Here is a 17,342-nt window from a genome sequence, read left to right on the forward strand (position 1 = left end):
ATGCATTGGCCAATAACGTTGGGCCAAACAGAACATGTTTGCAGGCCAGATCTTGCCCACAGGCCACCAATTAGCACTTCTGCTAGGGCTTAACAAAAAGCACATTTTAGTGTGGCTTCACTGAGTCATTGATTCATTCATGCAATAAATGTTTACTGGATCTCTACTACAGGCTAGGCTACACGTATAAGATATGGTTTTAAAAATACAAAATAGGAGAGACATAAATAGTTGCAGCATAAATGCTATAACAGAGCAAAAATAATGACTTTTATTGCGCACTTGTGTGCCTGGGAGTTTTAAGAGCTTTACCTACATTAACTCACTGGACCTCACAACAATCCCATAAAGTAGGCATTTCATTTACATATGAAAAGACAAGCATAGAGTGGTCAAATCACTTGCCTTGGTCACAGTTAGAAAGTGCTAAGGGCGCGTTTGAACCCAGATTGATGCCAGGGCCCAAGGTCTTGACTAGAAGGGGGGTAGGGGGTGGGTTGGTATAGGGTAACCTGTGGATTTATGAAGACCTCCAGAAGAGGTGAATTTTGACTTGTCTTGAAGGCTGATTTCAGCAAACATGGCCGGGAGGGCAATCCAGGCAGAGGAAATAATTTGAGCCAGAGATCAAACACTAAGATTGGCAGGAAATGAGTATGAAAGAGGTCGCAAGGTGTCCAGTGCCATCTATTCAACTGTTTGTCTTCAGGTGAGATATCAGCTCATCGACAGCTTACGTCTCAGTACTAACTGCAAGGGTAAGTAAGAATTGTGTAGAAACAGAGGGGTATTTACAAACTCCAGAGAGGGAAGCGCGCCGGACCTCTGCCGCCCTGCCCGCGACCACCTACGGGGACTACAAGTCCCGTCATGCAGCGGGGGCGCCGCCGGGAGTCCCGAGCCGGCCCCGCCCCTCCACAGGCCCCGCCCCTGCCCCGCCCCTCTCGCCCGTAGCCCCCTCCCGCCCGGTCAGCTCCGAAGAGTTGCCCGGTGGCCGCGGCAGACGGAAGCCGAGCGAGAGCCTCGGCGGCGGCAGGATGGGAGACTCCAAAGTGAAAGTGGCCGTCCGGATCCGGCCCATGAACCGAAGAGGTGAGAGCCGAGCGCGCCCGGGGCCGCCGCGGCGGAGGCGGCAGGTGCCTGGCGCGCCCTTCCCTTGGCCGCGGCCGCCGTGTGGGGTCCGGCCGGTCCCGCCCCTGGAGTCCGTGTCTGGGCGGGGGCGGTGGGGGCGGCCCGCGCACCCCGAAACCTCGTCTCCCGTGCCCGCCCCGCCTGCTCGGGACGCCCCTCCCCTGGCCCGCACCGCGTCCCGGGGCGCCGCGGGCCCCATGTCCCGGCCCGCTGCCCCTTCCGCCGGCGCGCCCGCCCCGCCGCCCTTTTGCCCTCCTGTCTCCTTGCCCTTCTAGGAGGGCGCCCGCGCCCCTGGCTCGCTTCCTCCTTCCCCACCCGGCCCCTGGTCCCGCGCCTCGCCGCGCCCCCGCTCTCGGCCCGCCAGCTGTCAGCGCGGCCCCCGCCCTGGGGTCCTCACCCTCCGGCCTGGCCCGGGACAGCCGGGGACCCCCAGGCCCCACGTCGGTGGCCCAGGCGCCCCGACCCCGCACTCCTGTGGCCCGTGGCAGGAAGAAGGGCAGGGAGTTGGGGTTACTCGTGAGAAAGCAGTCTAGTGCAAAAGTCCTTCCTCTTGGCTTTTCACTTTATATTCCTTTAACCTGGACTGTCATGAAGACTTGTAAATCCTTTGATTGAACTTGGGTAGAGGAGTTGCTCTCCCCCGACCCCCCGCTTTTTCTTGACTGTTGAGAAAGTTTTGTTTTTGCTTGAAGTCATATTCGTCATCTCTCAACAATAAATAGATTAGGTGCCAAGATTCTTGTGAAATTGTATCTTTCAGACATTCTCTCAATTCTGCAGGGAGGGTAGAGAAAGCAGATAAACAGTACATTTTAAATCCTCTTTAGACAGTCAAATGTAATGGAGAAAACCTGACTCAAGTCAGAGGAGGTGGGCCGGGCCTTGGCTTTAATGCTTAACTAGCAGCGTGACGGGGCAAGTTACTTTAAGTGAGATATATTGGAAACACCTCCTATATATACCAGGTGATACTAGTGGGATCATTATAGTCCCAGGAAATGACTTTTCAGCTGAGAAGGCTCTTAACTAATGCGAATCATTCGTGTAAGTACCACAATCATTTTCTCAGTCATTTTCGCAACTTGTTTGTTTGTAGTTGTTTATTTATTTATTTTATTATATTTATTTTTGGCTGCGTTGGGTCTTCGTTGCCGCGAGCGGGCTTTCTCTAGTTGCGGCGAGCGGGAGCTACTCTTCGTTGCCGTGCGCGGGCTTCTCATTGCGGTGGCTTCTCTTGTTGTGGAGCACAGGCTCTAGGCACGTGGGCTTCCATAGTTGTGGCTCGCGGGCTCTAGAGCGCAGGCTCAGTAGTTGTGGCTCGCGGACTCTAGAGCGCAGGCTCAGTAGTTGTGGCGCACGGGCTTAGTTGCTCCGCAGCATGTGGGATCTTCCTGGACCAGGGCTCGAACCCGTGTCCCCTGCCTTGGCAGGCGGATTCTTAACCACTGCGGCACCAGGGAAACCCTGTAGTTGTGTTGTTTAAGTCTGTGTAGAAATTGAGTTGCTTTCTAGTTGTCTTTGCTGTCTTTGGTATATATTGAGATACACACATCAACAGGTGACATATGCTTTCTAGGTTTGTCCTCTTGGAAGTTTTTTTTTTTTTTTTTTTAAGTTGGCGATTCCTCCTGTCCCTGCTCGGCTTAAGGCTGTCAAGATGACACAAGAATTTTCCCTAAGAACTTAATTACTTTAAGTTCTCAACGAGTTCACGTTTTGGGTCTTCAACCTTTGCCTCATTAGTTCCCTGCTCTGACAAAATGAAAGAACTTAGATGAACTCTGACAGTTTCCGAAAGCTTCTGGTCCTCGAGTGTTCAGGCAGCTTTATTTCAGTTCACTTCAACTTTATTACCATCACAGTGATTTAAGAAAAACAAAACAAAACACCAACCAACAGAAAACACAACTTAGCTGGGATTTGATTCTGAAAGGGTGATTTCGGCACATTTAAAAAATTTCCTATTCACGAAAAACTTGGGAAATGTCAGTGCTAAAAAGAGGCAGCTAACCCACCACCACCAAAGACCTATCTCGGATAATTAAAATTCTTTCCTCTTCCCCCTCCCCCGACCTTGAGTTTCAGTTTTCCAGGGCAAGCACTATCCTTTTTACTTATAAATTGTCATTGACTAGATTGTAATAATTGTCAGTATCAGAGGTTCAAGGGGTACGTAGAATAATACTTTTAGCTTTGGAAAAGATGTTAGTTGTCCCTTTGGCTGAACTCATTTTAAAATTAAGGTTTATGCATAGATCCATTACCCTATAAGTAGAAGCGCGTTGTTTGTGGTATACTGCCTTCTGATTCATTTAGTGCCGTCTCTTACCTAGCCTTACATTTCCTGAATGCACATGGACTTTTTTTTTTAGTGATTACTACAGATAATTAAAAGTGGTTCTATTTTTATTTTGTCATAAAGTAGTCATTTACATAAATCTAGAGGTTCTTGTGGAATACAATGGAGTGGAATTCTAAAGCCAGTGATTTTTACACTGCTGTGTAGAGTTTGCTTAAAAAGGCTAACACAAAGTCATATCCCTTTACGGTAATTTTGAAAAAATTATTACTGTGACCAATTATTACTTCCGGGAAAATTAATGGATTAAGTAATAGTATACAATTCTGATGAATAGTAAACTTTTAGTCATAATTGTTTCTCCCTTAGCAGGTTAGTGCAGGAAGCAACCTCAGAAATCACTCTTCACAAATGAGAATGAGATGAGAATGGGTTCCTGGGATGATGTAGTTTTACTCTAAAGACTGATAGTTGGAATCACATTAGCTACTTGTCGAGGAAAATCTGAAATTTGCAAGAAGCTTCTAGTGTACTATTAAGTTCTTCATGTGATTCAGTATCTGACTGTGCTTAGGTGTTAAGGTAGATAATTGGTTTATTATTTAACATTTATCATGGAATTAAGAGTGTTTCAGTCTCTTTTGCTAAATTACATGTGGGCTTGGGAAACTTAGTTATTTGAACATTCAGCATTAGGCCCTACTTCAGTAATAGCAATTGTAATTGCTATTGTAATGACTAATGAATATGCTTTTGTCGGGAATATTTTTCTTGTTATACATTTTAACATTATACTAAGAAAACAAAAAATAAAAAGGAAAATGTCTCTGACATTCTTCCACCTTAACAATTCACACTCATTTTCTTATTTTCATTCCAGTTCCGTACTTACATGCATATGTAATTTTACATAGTTTTAATACTACAACTTTTATTTTTGCTTTTCTTCATTTGAAGTATGAACTTAAACAGCTAAAGTAAAAGAGGTTAAGCTTGTTTTGTCATGAGATCTGGGAGTTCTATTTGCAGTTCTGTTTGTTTGTCATCTCTCAGACCTGTACAGGTCACCAGGTGACTTGGTGGTGTTCTGTATACTGTAAGGAACACCCATTCATACATTATTAACCAGTGAAATGATTAAATGAGCCTAAAGTTTTACAAGCATAATTGATGGCACTAGTTAGATCAGCGACACTCTCCTGTTCAGGAATTCGATATTTTATAACTTCAGATGGCTTAAAAAATATTTAATATTTATTGAACGCCTGCCAGGTGTCTACCTTATCTTAGTGTGGGATCTTATTGCCTTCCCTCAAGGGGCTTCCCGTGTTTAAATATGTATGAGATTAACTATCAAAATAAATAAATCTATATAAAAAGTGTTTGGGAAATATCTTTGCTGTCTACCTAGCCTAAGGTGATGAAACCAGAAATTACATTAGAAATTAGAGAGAAAAAACAGTGAAATGGGTTATTTCGGGTGTTAGGAAGCATGGACAATAAATTTATTTTAACAGGTATTTCTCAAGGGTTTGCTTTGCAGTTTTCAGTACTTGATGCAGTGAAAATCAAGGAGAAGAATCAACACAGTGAAAGACACAAAGAATAACGTAATGTCTAACTAGGAAAAGAAGTCAGTGCTTAAGTGAATCACAGTCTAGTATCTCAGTGGATAAGATATAGACGTTAAAAATGAAAATCAAAACCATTTAACGAGGAAGACTTTTTTATGTTAGAAAAAGCAGAATGTAAAACAGTATGTGTAACTATATGGTTGAATCTACTATTATGATTATTACTATGTTAAAAACGTAAACAGGAATGGGCAAGGGCTAGAAAGAAACATGAAAAAATGAGACTGATCTTGTTGGGGGAATTTTATTTCCTAAAAACTTTCTCTTAGTGTTGTCTAGTATTATAGTATTCAGTTTTTAAAAGTGCACTTTATGGTTTATGCTCATAAGGAAATGACCGTCACATGAAAAGATAAGATTAAAAGGTAAACACCTTCAGCAGATTGCTAGTTATTAAAAGTACCAGGTGAGTGATAGGGAGATGTAGGAATTTAGAGTGAAGGATCCCTGGAAACCTGGTGATTAGGGGAGGCTTCTTTCTCTGTGGAGGGAGGAAGCTTATGGTGCCTGGTAGGAAGGGTGGGGATTTGGTTCTTTGAGAAGGAAGTATGGCCTGAGAGCAAAGGCTTGGGGACAGGAATGAGCCAGGCAAGTTTAGGCACAGAGATGAGATTAGCCTGTGCTAACACAGGGAGGAGTGTTCCGTGAGGTTGACTGGAGAAGGATGAGATTAGGAAGGTCAGGCGAAGTTGCAGGGGGCCCAGAAGTCTGGCTTCAGGGTGGCTGGTCCATGTGCTCTGTTTAGCTTTTGAGAACTTCGTGTGGGTCTTGGACATAAGCATGATGAGAAAGATTGCCAGATCTCAGGGCAAGATTGAAAGCCTGGGTAGGTAACTGATTCAGGGCATAGCTAGAAAACAAGTGTGTGGTGGAAATGAAGCCATGTGAATGGGAAGAGTAAGGAGACCAGTGAAAACCAAGTGAGCAGTCGTGAATCAAAAGACAGGTGAAACTGAGGAAGTAGGAAGAAGCTTGGAAGAGCCTGGCCGTCAGTGAGGAAAACAGGTGATCCTTGGGAATCAAGGTGCAGGGTTGGGTGGGAGAATCTGTTTGAAACAGGAAGGAGTCTTTGACCCTGAGCCCACTGGTGGTTCTTAAGCCTTCTCAGATAACTGGTGTTGGAGTTAGGGATGACTGTGGATGGAAATTTCTGACATATTTTCTGAAACAGAAGATGCTTGTTTTGTTAGCATCTGCTCGAGATGCTCATGGAGGATGAGACACACATCTATCACAACATTCTTTTGTTTCTGCTGTCAACTCCGTGACTGAAAAATGGGATTTATACATATAGGGCCAGAGGCTTTTGGAGAAGAAAGTACAAGTTTATCAAATCAAATCAAAACTTGTTTGAATTGGCATTACTTTCACCACCACCCCCCCATAAAACAATGACTAACGTCAACTTTTCCATTTCTTAAGTTCTGAAGATGGAAGAAACCACTGGCAAAAATACTGGTTAAGCAGATGGATGGAGCTGTTTAGTGAGGGAAATGGGTTCGTTATTGATCTCTATGCTTGCTGATCAGCTTCCCCTTGTGTTCAACAAAGCGTATTCTTAAAAAAGCTTGGTTGAGAGAAGCAGTGTAGTCATTAGGGAAGTGTGTGAAACTAACTGGTGTATGGGACACGAAATCCATGACTTAATTGGTCCTGGGCTTTAGCTCTCAGAAGCTGTAGGTATCTTTAAAAGCTGGTAGTAATGAATTCGCCTATTCAATTTAACATGTGTTGACTGAAGAAAAAATTAATAGCTGCTTTTTGAGAGCTTTCTGTTTGTGAGCTACAGAGTTCATTCCTTTTTATACATTATTCTTCAAACAAAACTTTGAAAGGTAGTTATAGAATTTCTTTTTAACAGACTCTCAGAGAGGTTAAGTAACTTTCCCAGAATTACAAAACCAGTATTTTGGAGCCCGAATTTCACCTGTTTTGCCATTAAAACCTGTGCTTTTACTACTATATTGGACATGATGATCTTTAGAGGGACATTGCATTCCTGAGCTTGCGTAATTTTCAAAGATGTGCAGGATATATGAGAAGCGTAAGTCATGACCTTTGACCAAAAGAGCTCACTGTCTTGTTGGTAGTAAGAGATACACAGGTGAATCAGTTATGAGTATAGTATACAAAGCAACGATGGCAGTGCCTTATGAATTAAAGAAATGGGAGTGGGGCTTGAGAATGATGAGGAATGGGTTGAAGGCAATTGACAGGAAGGCATGGCAGGTGGGGTTCACAAGATGAGTTGTTGGACTTAGCAAAACATGGATGTAGGAATTAAGCAAGAACAGTGAGGAAGTTAGCTGTAAAAATTCAGACAGCAGGAAGGAGACAGTATCTGTGTAATTAACAGTTAAAGAGAGGTTGCTGTGCATCGACATGGTCGCAAGCACTGAACTAGATTATTTTAGGTTAATCCTCACAAAAATGCTAGGAAAAATTTATATTATAACTCATTTTACAGATGAGAAAATGGGAACTTGGACAAGCTTAGCCACTTGCCCCAAATCACATAACTATCAAGTGGAGAAACTGGGGATTGGAACCTGGGCAGTTCAACTTCAGAGCCCCAGCCCTGAAATTCTGTTTCTTTCTTGGAAAAGCTGGAAGAATATAGGTAGTGGGGGATGAGAAGAGTGATGGAAGGTGGCCTCACTGAAGTCGAGAGGTTTGTGGGGAGCAGAGGGGTGTGAAGAGGGGTGAGGTACAGGCAGATTCAGAAGGGTCTCGGACAGAGTTGGAGGAGTGCAGTCGCTATAGTTTTTTTTTTTTTAGGTAAAATTGGTATGGAGCAGTATATTAGTTTCAGGTGTACAAGGTAACTCTAAAAAGTGATCACCATGATAACAAGTCCAGTTACCAAACAATTAACCCCCTTCACCCATTCGCCACCCCTAACCCCCTCCGCTCTGTAACTACCAGTCTGTCCGCTGTGTCTGTAAGTTTTGTTTTGTTCTTTTTTTTTTTATATTCCACATATAAGTGAAATCATATGGTGGTGTTTGTCTGATTTATTTCGCCTAGCACAACACCCTCAAGGTCCATCCGTGTTGTCGCAAATGTATAGGTTTTTGAATAGAGCAGTGGCACTTAACAGTGATGCTTTAGGAAGATAAATTAAGCTGTGTCTTTATCTTGCTCACAAGCTAATACATTAGCTTGTTTCTGTTTCATGAGTGCTGGAGGAGGACACAGGACTTTTGGGTCAGAGGATTTATGGCGCAGCAGGTGGCAGGAGCGGTTCCCTTTGCCTGCAGATCCCACAGGGGTGACATGGAGGGGTCCAGATGGATGCTGTGCAAGCAGCGGGTTGGGTTGCATCTGAGGAGCGCTGAGCTGGGGGACTCGGTTGCTTTTACGTGGTAAGCAAGCCTGCTGTTTGTCCTGAGGGTTGCTGGCTGCAAACACATTCCTGAGAGGTGGGTGGGCTAAGGAGCATTTCTGGCCTTGCAGTCTAGACACACCCAGCAAGAACTTGTCAAGGTGGTATGAAAGCAACTGAGATTTGGGAAATATAGGAAGACTGCAAAGCTTCTGGTTTAGATAACTGAGTGAACGAGTGCTGGTATCATTAACTGAGATCAGAAACGTGGGAGAAGCAGGTTTTAGGGTGGAGGTGTGGGAAATTATGGGCTCTATTCTTGGACATTCAACAATATTTAGTCAGTGCTTATCACGTGCCATGCACTGCACCTACAGCTAAGATGTAGTGCATGCCTGGAGGAAACGCAACAGACTGGTTGAGTTTTAGGTTCTGAAGAGCAGCCAAGCGGATGGATGCAGAAAGCTGTTGTACAGGAGTCTGAAACTAAGGGACTAGAGATACGTGTAGATTTGCGAGTTGTTATTATATTTAGAAGATAAGACATCAAATTAAGGCATGCGTGAAGGACGAGGTCACAGGCCAAGAAGAGAGGCATAAGGAAAAGCTGGTGAAAGTAATGTGGAGGCCCAGGGCAAAAAATGGCAGAAGAATAATTTTGACTGAATGAATGAATTGGTGTTGGCATGTTGGTAGTGGGCTGAGAAATCAGTGTGTGTGTCTATATGGAAGCAGTGTGTATACGTGAGCATTCTTCTAAGAAGCTCCATGTAGAAGTGTTATTCAGTCATAAAAAGAATGAAATAATGCCGCTTGCAGCAACATGGATGGACCTAGAGATTATCATACTAAGTGAAGTAAGCCAGACAGAGAAAGACAGATATCATATGATATCGCTTATACGCGGAGTCTAAAAAAAAAGATGCAAATGAACTTATTTACAAAACAGAAATAAACCCACAGACATAGAGAACAAGCATATGGTTACCAAAGGGGAAGGGGGGAGGGATAAATTAGGAGTTTGAGATTAACATACACACACTACTATAAATAAAATGGATAACTAACAAGGACCTACTGTATAGCACAGGGAACGATACTCACTATTTTGTAATAACCTGTAAGGGAAAAGAATCTGAAAAAGAATATATATGTGTGTGTGTATGTATATAGCTGAATCACTGCTGTACACCTGAAACTAACACAGCATTGTAAATCAATTCTACTTCAATTAAAACAAAAAAGCTTCATATAGAAAGGAAAGGTAAAGAGCGGTCTCTAGAGGTGTAGTTAGGAACAGGCATTTTTTCCCCCCAAAGTCTGGGAGATGTTTGAGCCTTGTTATAAATAGAAATAGCCAATAGAGAGGGAAATTTTTTTTAAATTAATTAATTAATTTATTTTTGGCTGCGTTGGGTCTTTGTTGCTGCCCGCGGGCTTTCTCTAGTTGCTGGAGCGGGGGCTACTCTTTGTTGCGGTGCGCGGGCTTCTCATTGCGGTGGCTTCTCTTGTTGCAGAGCACGGGCTCTAGGTGTGTGGGCTTCAGTAGTTCTGGCGCGTGGGCTTAGTTCCCCCACCGCATGTAGGACCTTCCCGGACCAGGGATCGAACCCGTGTCCCCTGCATTGGCAAGAGGATTCTTAAACACTGCCCCACCAGGGAAGTCCCTAGAGATGGAAATTTTTGAAGTATAGAGGGAAGAGGATAATTATATAATGGGAAAGCCCTGGAGTGCTTAATTTTCTAGCTGAGGTAGAATGTGAGGTTATTAATTGAGAGTAAGAAGAATTGGGTTGGCTGGGATCTTCAAAGTAGTGAGTGTCTAGAAGTGTGGTTGAAGGACTTGGGCCATAATTTGTATCCATTGAGGGCAGTGGGACCATTCCTTCTCAGCTGTTTTTGAGATGTAATTCATGTATCAAAAGTTTATAATTCAGTGGCTTTTAGTGTGTTTGCAGAGCTGTGCAACCATCAGCACTATCGGACTCCAGAACATTTTTATCATCCCAAAGAGAGAGAGACTCTCGTTAGCAGTCGCTCTCCATCCACACCCACACCCTCCCCTTTCCCCACAGCCCCTGGCAGCCACTAATCTACTTCTTGTCTCTGTGGATCTGCCTTTTCTGGACATTTACTATAAATGGGATCATGTAGCATATGGACTTTTGTATCTGCTTTCCCTTGGCATAGTGTGTTCAGGATTTATCCATGTTGTAGCACGAATCAATACTTCATTCCTTTTTAAAGCTGAATAATATTCTGTGATGTGGATATGCTGCATTTTGATGCCCATTCATCAGTTGATGGGCATTTGGCTTGTTTCCATTTTTAAGCTATCAATGAATAATGAACATTTATATATAAGTTATTGTATATTTTCATTTCTCTTGAGTATGTGTATACATGGAAGTGGAATCGCTGGGTCATATAGTAACTCTAACTTGAGAAACTGCTAAATTGTTTTCCAAAGTTATTGCACCATTTTACATTTCCACCAACAATGTATGAAGTTTCCAGATTATTGCCATCCTAGTGGGTGTGAAGTGGTATCTCATTATGATTTTTGATTTGCTTGTCCCCAATGTCTAGTGATGTTAATTAAGCATCTTTTCATGTAATTAAGCCATTTGCATATCTTTTCGGAGATATCTATTCAAACCCTATTCTTATTTTTAAAATTGAGTTGTCTTTATTATTATTGAGTTCTAAGAGTTCTTTGTATATTCTGAGTAACAGTCCCTTAACAGATACATGATTTGCAGATACTGTCTTGAATTTGTGGGTTGCCTTTTCATTCTTTCAGTGGTGTCCTTTGAAGCACAAAAGTTTTTCATTTTGATGTGGTCCAATTTATGTTTTTTTCTTTTGTTGCTTGTGCTTTTGATTTGATATCTAAGAAACCATTGCCTAACCCAAGGTCATGTGGATTTAATGCCTATGTTTTCTTCTAAGAGTTTTATAGTTTTAGCTCTTACGTTTATTTAGGACTTTGATCTGTTTGGAGTTAATTTTTGAATGTGGTGTGAGGTAGAGGTCCAGTTTTGTCTTTTTGCATGTGAATACCCAGTTGTCCCATCATCATTTGTTGAAATGACTATATTTCCCCATTGGATTGTCTTGGCACCCTTGTTGAAAATTAGTTGACCATAAATGTTGACAGCATATTTCTGGATTCTCAAGTCTATTCCAATGATTTATACATCTGTCCTTAGGTTAGTATCACACTGTCTTGATTACTGTAGCTTTGTAGTAAGTTTGAAATTGTTGAGTGTAGTCTTTCTACTTTGTTCTTCTTTTTCAAGATTGGTTTGGCTATTCTGGTTTTGCCTTATAAGTTTTTAAATACCTGCTTTCTAACCCTCTGAAGTTGATTGGTTTCTTGAAAATACACAGTTTATGTTTTGGGCCACATAAGATTATTTCAATTATTTTGGTATTATAATCTTTCTTCCCCCCATCAGGCGTCGTGTCTTGGATCTTCCTTCATTCCTCAGTTTTTTCTTTAGCTGTATTAGAACTCAGTTATATTTTATCTTTTGTTTATTGAATAGATTTTCATGTTCACTGGTAAAAACATAAAAGTAGGTGACTAGGATATTTTATATATCTCTTACTAGAAAGCAAACTACTAATTTGCTTTTTACCTCTGTGGCATCACATAATTTTCTTTTTCCTTGGGTCAGTGGGTCCCAAGCAACTTGTAAGTATAGTAAAGAACTATAAGTCTTATTCTCTATTCTGCAAGTAAGAATACTACATTCCAGTTGGGAAAACAAGTGCTTCATACATGAAATATGAGTTATGAATATCATCAGCATGCATAGACATGTAAAAATATTAGGCACATGACACAATTTAGTTGAAAATAGAACCAACCATATACAGCATGCAAAATTTGCAATTTAATTAAAATGTGAATCTTACAAATAATTTACTCTCTTCCTTTTAAAAATGGACCCTCATGAATTTAACAGTAAGTTATAGCTTTTTAGGAATGTGACATAGGTAAAGGGAGGTTCATTTATATTTCTGAGTAGTAGATTTCGTTTGAAAATTACTGTTAATTTTCTGGAGAATTAGAAAAGCAGGTTAATGAATGGGCAACTCAGAATTATTTTGTCCACACTGAGAATGATGCATTTCCCCAGGTGGAATATGAGTTATATAAAGGGAGTCTCCCACGCCCCGCCTATCTTTGACTATGATGTCATTGAAGAAAGAGCCATAGCTGATTTATGCATCGAAGAAAGACTTGTTTCAAATTATTGTTCACTTTTACAGGGTGACTAATTTGCTGGCTGAGTAAGCTGAATTGTCAGCTGTTGATGTTTTATTCATCTTGAGGAACTTGACCTAGAAAAAGATCCTGTTTGGGAAATAATATGGGATCTTTAATGTTAGTGGACTAAATTAACTTTCTTTCCTTCCTCATTTCTTTCATTCTTCCTCTCTTTCTCTCTTTCTTTCTCTCTCTCTTTCTCTTTCTCTATTTGTTTAAAATTTATTTATTTATTTATTTTTGGCTGCATTGGGTCTTTGTTGGGTCTTCATTGCTGTGCGTGGGCTTTCTCTAGTTGTAGCTAGCGGGAGCTACTCTTTGTTGTGGTGCGCGGGCTTCTCATTGTGGTGGCTTCTTTTGTTGTGGAGCACGGGCTCTAGGCACGTGGGCTTCAGTAGTTGTGGCTCACAGGCTCCAGAGCACAGACTCAGTAGTTGTGGTGCACAGGCTTAGTTGCTCTGCGACATGTGGCATCTTCCTGGACTAGGGGTAGAACCTGTGTCCCCTGTATTGGCAGGTGGATTTCCAGCCACTGCACCACCAGGGAAGTCCCTCTCTCTCTTTTTTAAGGGACTCATGAATACATCAAAGAATTCATGGTTCTGAGTACTATAAAGCTTGACTGGTCATGATCTAAACTTATAGCACTACTTAACTCTAAGATCACTCTGGTTTTTTATTGGTTTTTAGACATAGTACTAATTAAATCCCAATCTCATAATTTTAGGCTTCACTGAGAATAAACTGTTGTCCATGTGTTACTTATTATAATAATGAGTATTTAGTGCTATTTTTTATTGTGGTAAGATAGATATAACATAAAATTTACCATCTTAAACCATTTTTAAGGGTACAGTTCAGTGGCATTAGGTACGTTCACATTGTTGTACAACCATCACCACCATCCATCTCTAGAACTTTTTTATGTTGCAGAACTGAAACTCCATGCCTATGAGATACTAACTCCTTTAACCCAGCCCCTGGCAGCTACCATTATACTTTTTATCTCTATGAGTTTGACTACTCTAGGTGTCTCATATAAGTGGAATCCTACAAAACTTATCCTTTGGGACTGGTTCATTTTACTTAGCATAATGTCTTCAAGGTTCATCCATGTTTTAGCAGAATTTCATTCTTTTTTTAAGGTTGAATAATCTTCCATTGAATATATATACCACATTCTGTTTATCCGTTCATCCACTGATGGAAAGTTGGGTTGCTTCCACCTTTTAGCTATTGTGAATACTGCTATCAACATGGGTGTACTTTAATGCTATTTTTGTAAAGGTAGTGCATAGCAGCTGGGTCTTTATCTTTTTAATCTAAGTATTGTTCCAAACTAAGAGGAAGATGTTTATGTTTTGGATTTTTGGTAGGTGTTAAAATTTTTTTTTTTTCTTTTTAAAATTTGCCTTAAATTTAAGGCCTAAATTTGGTATTGCTATTTAATCAATTAATATTTAATCACAGCTTTGCTTTCTAAGCAGTATAGAGCAAGAAGTTTTCCATGGAGAAAGTGTCATATTTAGAATTTTGTAGCAGTATAATTTCATTCAAGCATTGGTGGCATTTGGTGATAAAATGCTTTTCATATATCTGACCCTTAGACTCTCCTCAAATCTCACTGCTCTTATTTGCTTGAGTGTGTGTCCTAGATGTTCCACCCATATTCTAAACAGTCTTGTGAAAAGCCTTCTTTTAACAGCGTTGGGGTGGGAATTTTGTTTGGTAATAAAAACTGAGCTAATAAAGAAGTGAAGATAGTTGTTTATATTTTGAAGGCCACCTCCACTGGGTGTTAAATGTAGGGACATTTGTTAAGTGTTGTACTCTTTAGGACAAAATGAGTTTAGGTTAGATATATTAGTTATTAGGTGATTCTTTGAATTATATAGGATTTTCCAGGGATTGGTTCCTTAATCATGCCATTTAATGCTTTCAAACTATTAGTGTGTCTAATGAAGTCATGAGGGGCAGGATGGAGGAGCTGTGAAGAGTATAGGGAAAAAGCCTACAAAATATTGAAAGAAAATGTTTGAATCCTTTTTCAATTCCAGATCATCTGAAATGAAGGCAAAACTCTAGTGGGGGCGGGGGAGATATTTGATCTACAGCTTTGCAGGCGTGCATTCTAGCTGAGTACTTCTGCGTGCAGAACTGTACATGCAGCTCCTTTGCACAGACCTAACGTTCTTGCAAGAAACTAATATCTAACTTTGTGGTGGGTGGTGAGATGGAGATTCTGAGTCAGTACAGTTTCTGGAGCCTTGATAAAGCATTTGTGTACAATATAGATTTGACTCTGCACAGGGTCAGCCAATACAATATGGTTAGAGGTCATTAAGGGGTAGTATTAACAAAGTACAATGATTGCAAACTTTCTTGAGCTCTGGGCCTAAGGAAAGAAAGAAGTAAAAATGCATGTTTGAAAAGTTTTTGCATTGTGACCGAGGCTTTCTTGCAGCATTTCTGTGGTAGTATAGAGTGGATTTAAACACGAAGTATTAGAAATAGGCTTTCATACTAGTTGACCACAGTGAAACATCTGCCTTTCCAGGTTAGTCTTCCACACCTGGGTAAAACATATCTCTGATGTTTTCAGTTTCTCTTTGCCTGAAAAATGTATTGGCTAAAAGAAAGACTACTAAATTTTTGGTACTTCTAGATTATATCTTTGAGAACAAATGTAGAATAACTGATGTGAGAAAGGTTGAGTTGTGGTAGGCACGGGGAGGGAAATTTTTGTTTTTGTTTGCATTTGTCTCAATTATATAAGTTAAAGGAAACAAAATAGAAATCATCTTTCCTGGCAGTGCAGATGCTCTAAAGTTATAATGAGTTTGACATTGACATTTGGCCAAGGTTCTTAGGGAAATACAAAATGGCTCCAGTGTAGTGCAGTTTCTTTCCTTAGAGCATATCTTTGGGTAATAGAGATAAGGCAAAGAGAAACAGTTTCATACTTTGGGTCAGAAATTTTGAAGAATATAAGAACATAAACATGATGTGGCCATGTTTCTCTTTATTGAGATATAGTTCACGTATAATATAATTCAACCAATTCAGTGGTTTTTTATTTTTTAAACTTTTTAAAAAAATAAATTTATTTATTTATTGGCTGTGTTGGGTCTTCGTTGCTGCATGTGGGCTTTCTCTAGTTGCGGGAGCAGGGGCTACTCTTTGTTGCAGTGTATGGGCTTCTCGTTGCAGTGGCTTCTCTTGTTGCGGAGCACGGGCTTTAGGCTCGCAGGCTGCAGTAGTTGTGGCACACGAGCTCAGTAGTTGCGGCTCGCGGGCTCTAGAGCACAGGCTCAGTAGTTGTGGCGCACGGGCTTAGTTGCTCCACGGCATGTGGGATCTTCCCGGACCTGGGCTCGAACCCGTGTCTCCTGCATTGGCGGGCGGATTCTTAACCACTGCGCCGCCAGGGAAGCCCCCAATTCAGTTGTTTTATTGTGCTCATGCAGTTGTGAAAACAATCAGCACAATTTTAGTACATCTTCATCACCCCCAATAGAAACCTATACCCACTAGCAGTCACTTCTCAGCTCTGGGCAATAACTAGTCTATTTTCTGTCTCTGTTTGCCTGTTCAGAACATTAGGAGTAAGTAAAGTCATACAATATGTGGTCCTTTGTACTGGCTTCTTTTACTTAGCACAAGCTTCATCTATGTTAGTATGTGTCAGTACCTTATTCCTTTTAATTGCCAAATAGTGTTCCATTTTATGGATATACCACATTTATCCATTCATTAGTTGATGGACATTTGGGTTGTTTCCACTTTTTAGATATTATGAGTAGCCAAATAATACTACTATGAACATTCATGTATAAACTTTTGTATGAACATAGGTTTCTCTTGGGTGTATGCCTAGGAGTGGGAATTTCTGGGTCATGTACTAATTCTGTGTTTAACCATTGAAGAACTGCCAGACTGTTTTCCAAAGTGACTGCACCATTTTACTTTCCCACCAGTAATGTATGAAGGTTCCAATTTTTCCATGTCCTCACCTATACTTACCTTTTTTTTTTGACATGATCCAATTTATACTTTATTATTTTTTCTTTTTTAATTGAAATATAATTGACTTACAACATTATATTAGTTTAAGTTGTTATCTTTTTGGTTAGAGTTATGCTAGTGGGTGTGAAGTGGTACCTCATTGTGGTTTTGATTTGCATTTCCCCATTGTCTAATGATGTTGAGCATCTTTTCTTGTGCTCATTGGCCATTTCTATATCTTTTTTGGAGAGATGTCTGTTCAAGTTCTTTGCCCATTTTAAAATTGAATTTTTAAAAATTATTGAGTTGTAGGAGTTCTTTATATTTTCTGATGCAAGTTCCTTATTCGATATATGATTCACAAATATTTTGTCAATTTTGTGGATTGTTTTTTTCCCAAGAATTCTTTTTTTTCTCTTTTTAAAAAAATTATTTATTTTTTTACAGTAGGTTCTTGTTGGTTATTTGATTTAAATACAGCAGTTTGTACTTGTCAATCCCAAACTCCTAACCTATCCCTCCCCCCAACCCTTCCCCCTGGTAACCATAAATTCATTCTCTTAAGTCTGTGAGTCTGTTTCTGTTTTGTAGACAAGTTCATTTGTATCATTTTTTTTTTTAGATTCTGCATATAAGAGATATCATATGCTATTTGTCTTTTTCTGTCTG

General features: G+C 40.7%; 1 protein-coding gene across 3 annotated transcripts in view; it reads left to right on the plus strand.

Moving 5' to 3' along the window:
* Positions 1-962: 962 nt before the first annotated feature.
* Positions 963-17,342, plus strand: part of KIF13B (kinesin family member 13B) — a 192,676-nt gene continuing 176,296 nt past the window's right edge. For all 3 annotated transcript variants that reach the window (XR_005020172.1, XM_036854067.1, XM_036854068.1), the window contains exon 1: positions 963-1,092. Coding sequence is in view for 2 of the 3 variants with exons in the window: in XM_036854067.1 (XP_036709962.1) it covers positions 1,038-1,092 (55 nt within the window). In the remaining variant the exon portion in view is untranslated. The remainder of the gene's footprint in view (positions 1,093-17,342) is intronic.

Source organism: Balaenoptera musculus, chromosome 6 (assembly GCF_009873245.2).
Source record: "Balaenoptera musculus isolate JJ_BM4_2016_0621 chromosome 6, mBalMus1.pri.v3, whole genome shotgun sequence".
Lineage (NCBI taxonomy): Eukaryota > Metazoa > Chordata > Mammalia > Artiodactyla > Balaenopteridae > Balaenoptera > Balaenoptera musculus.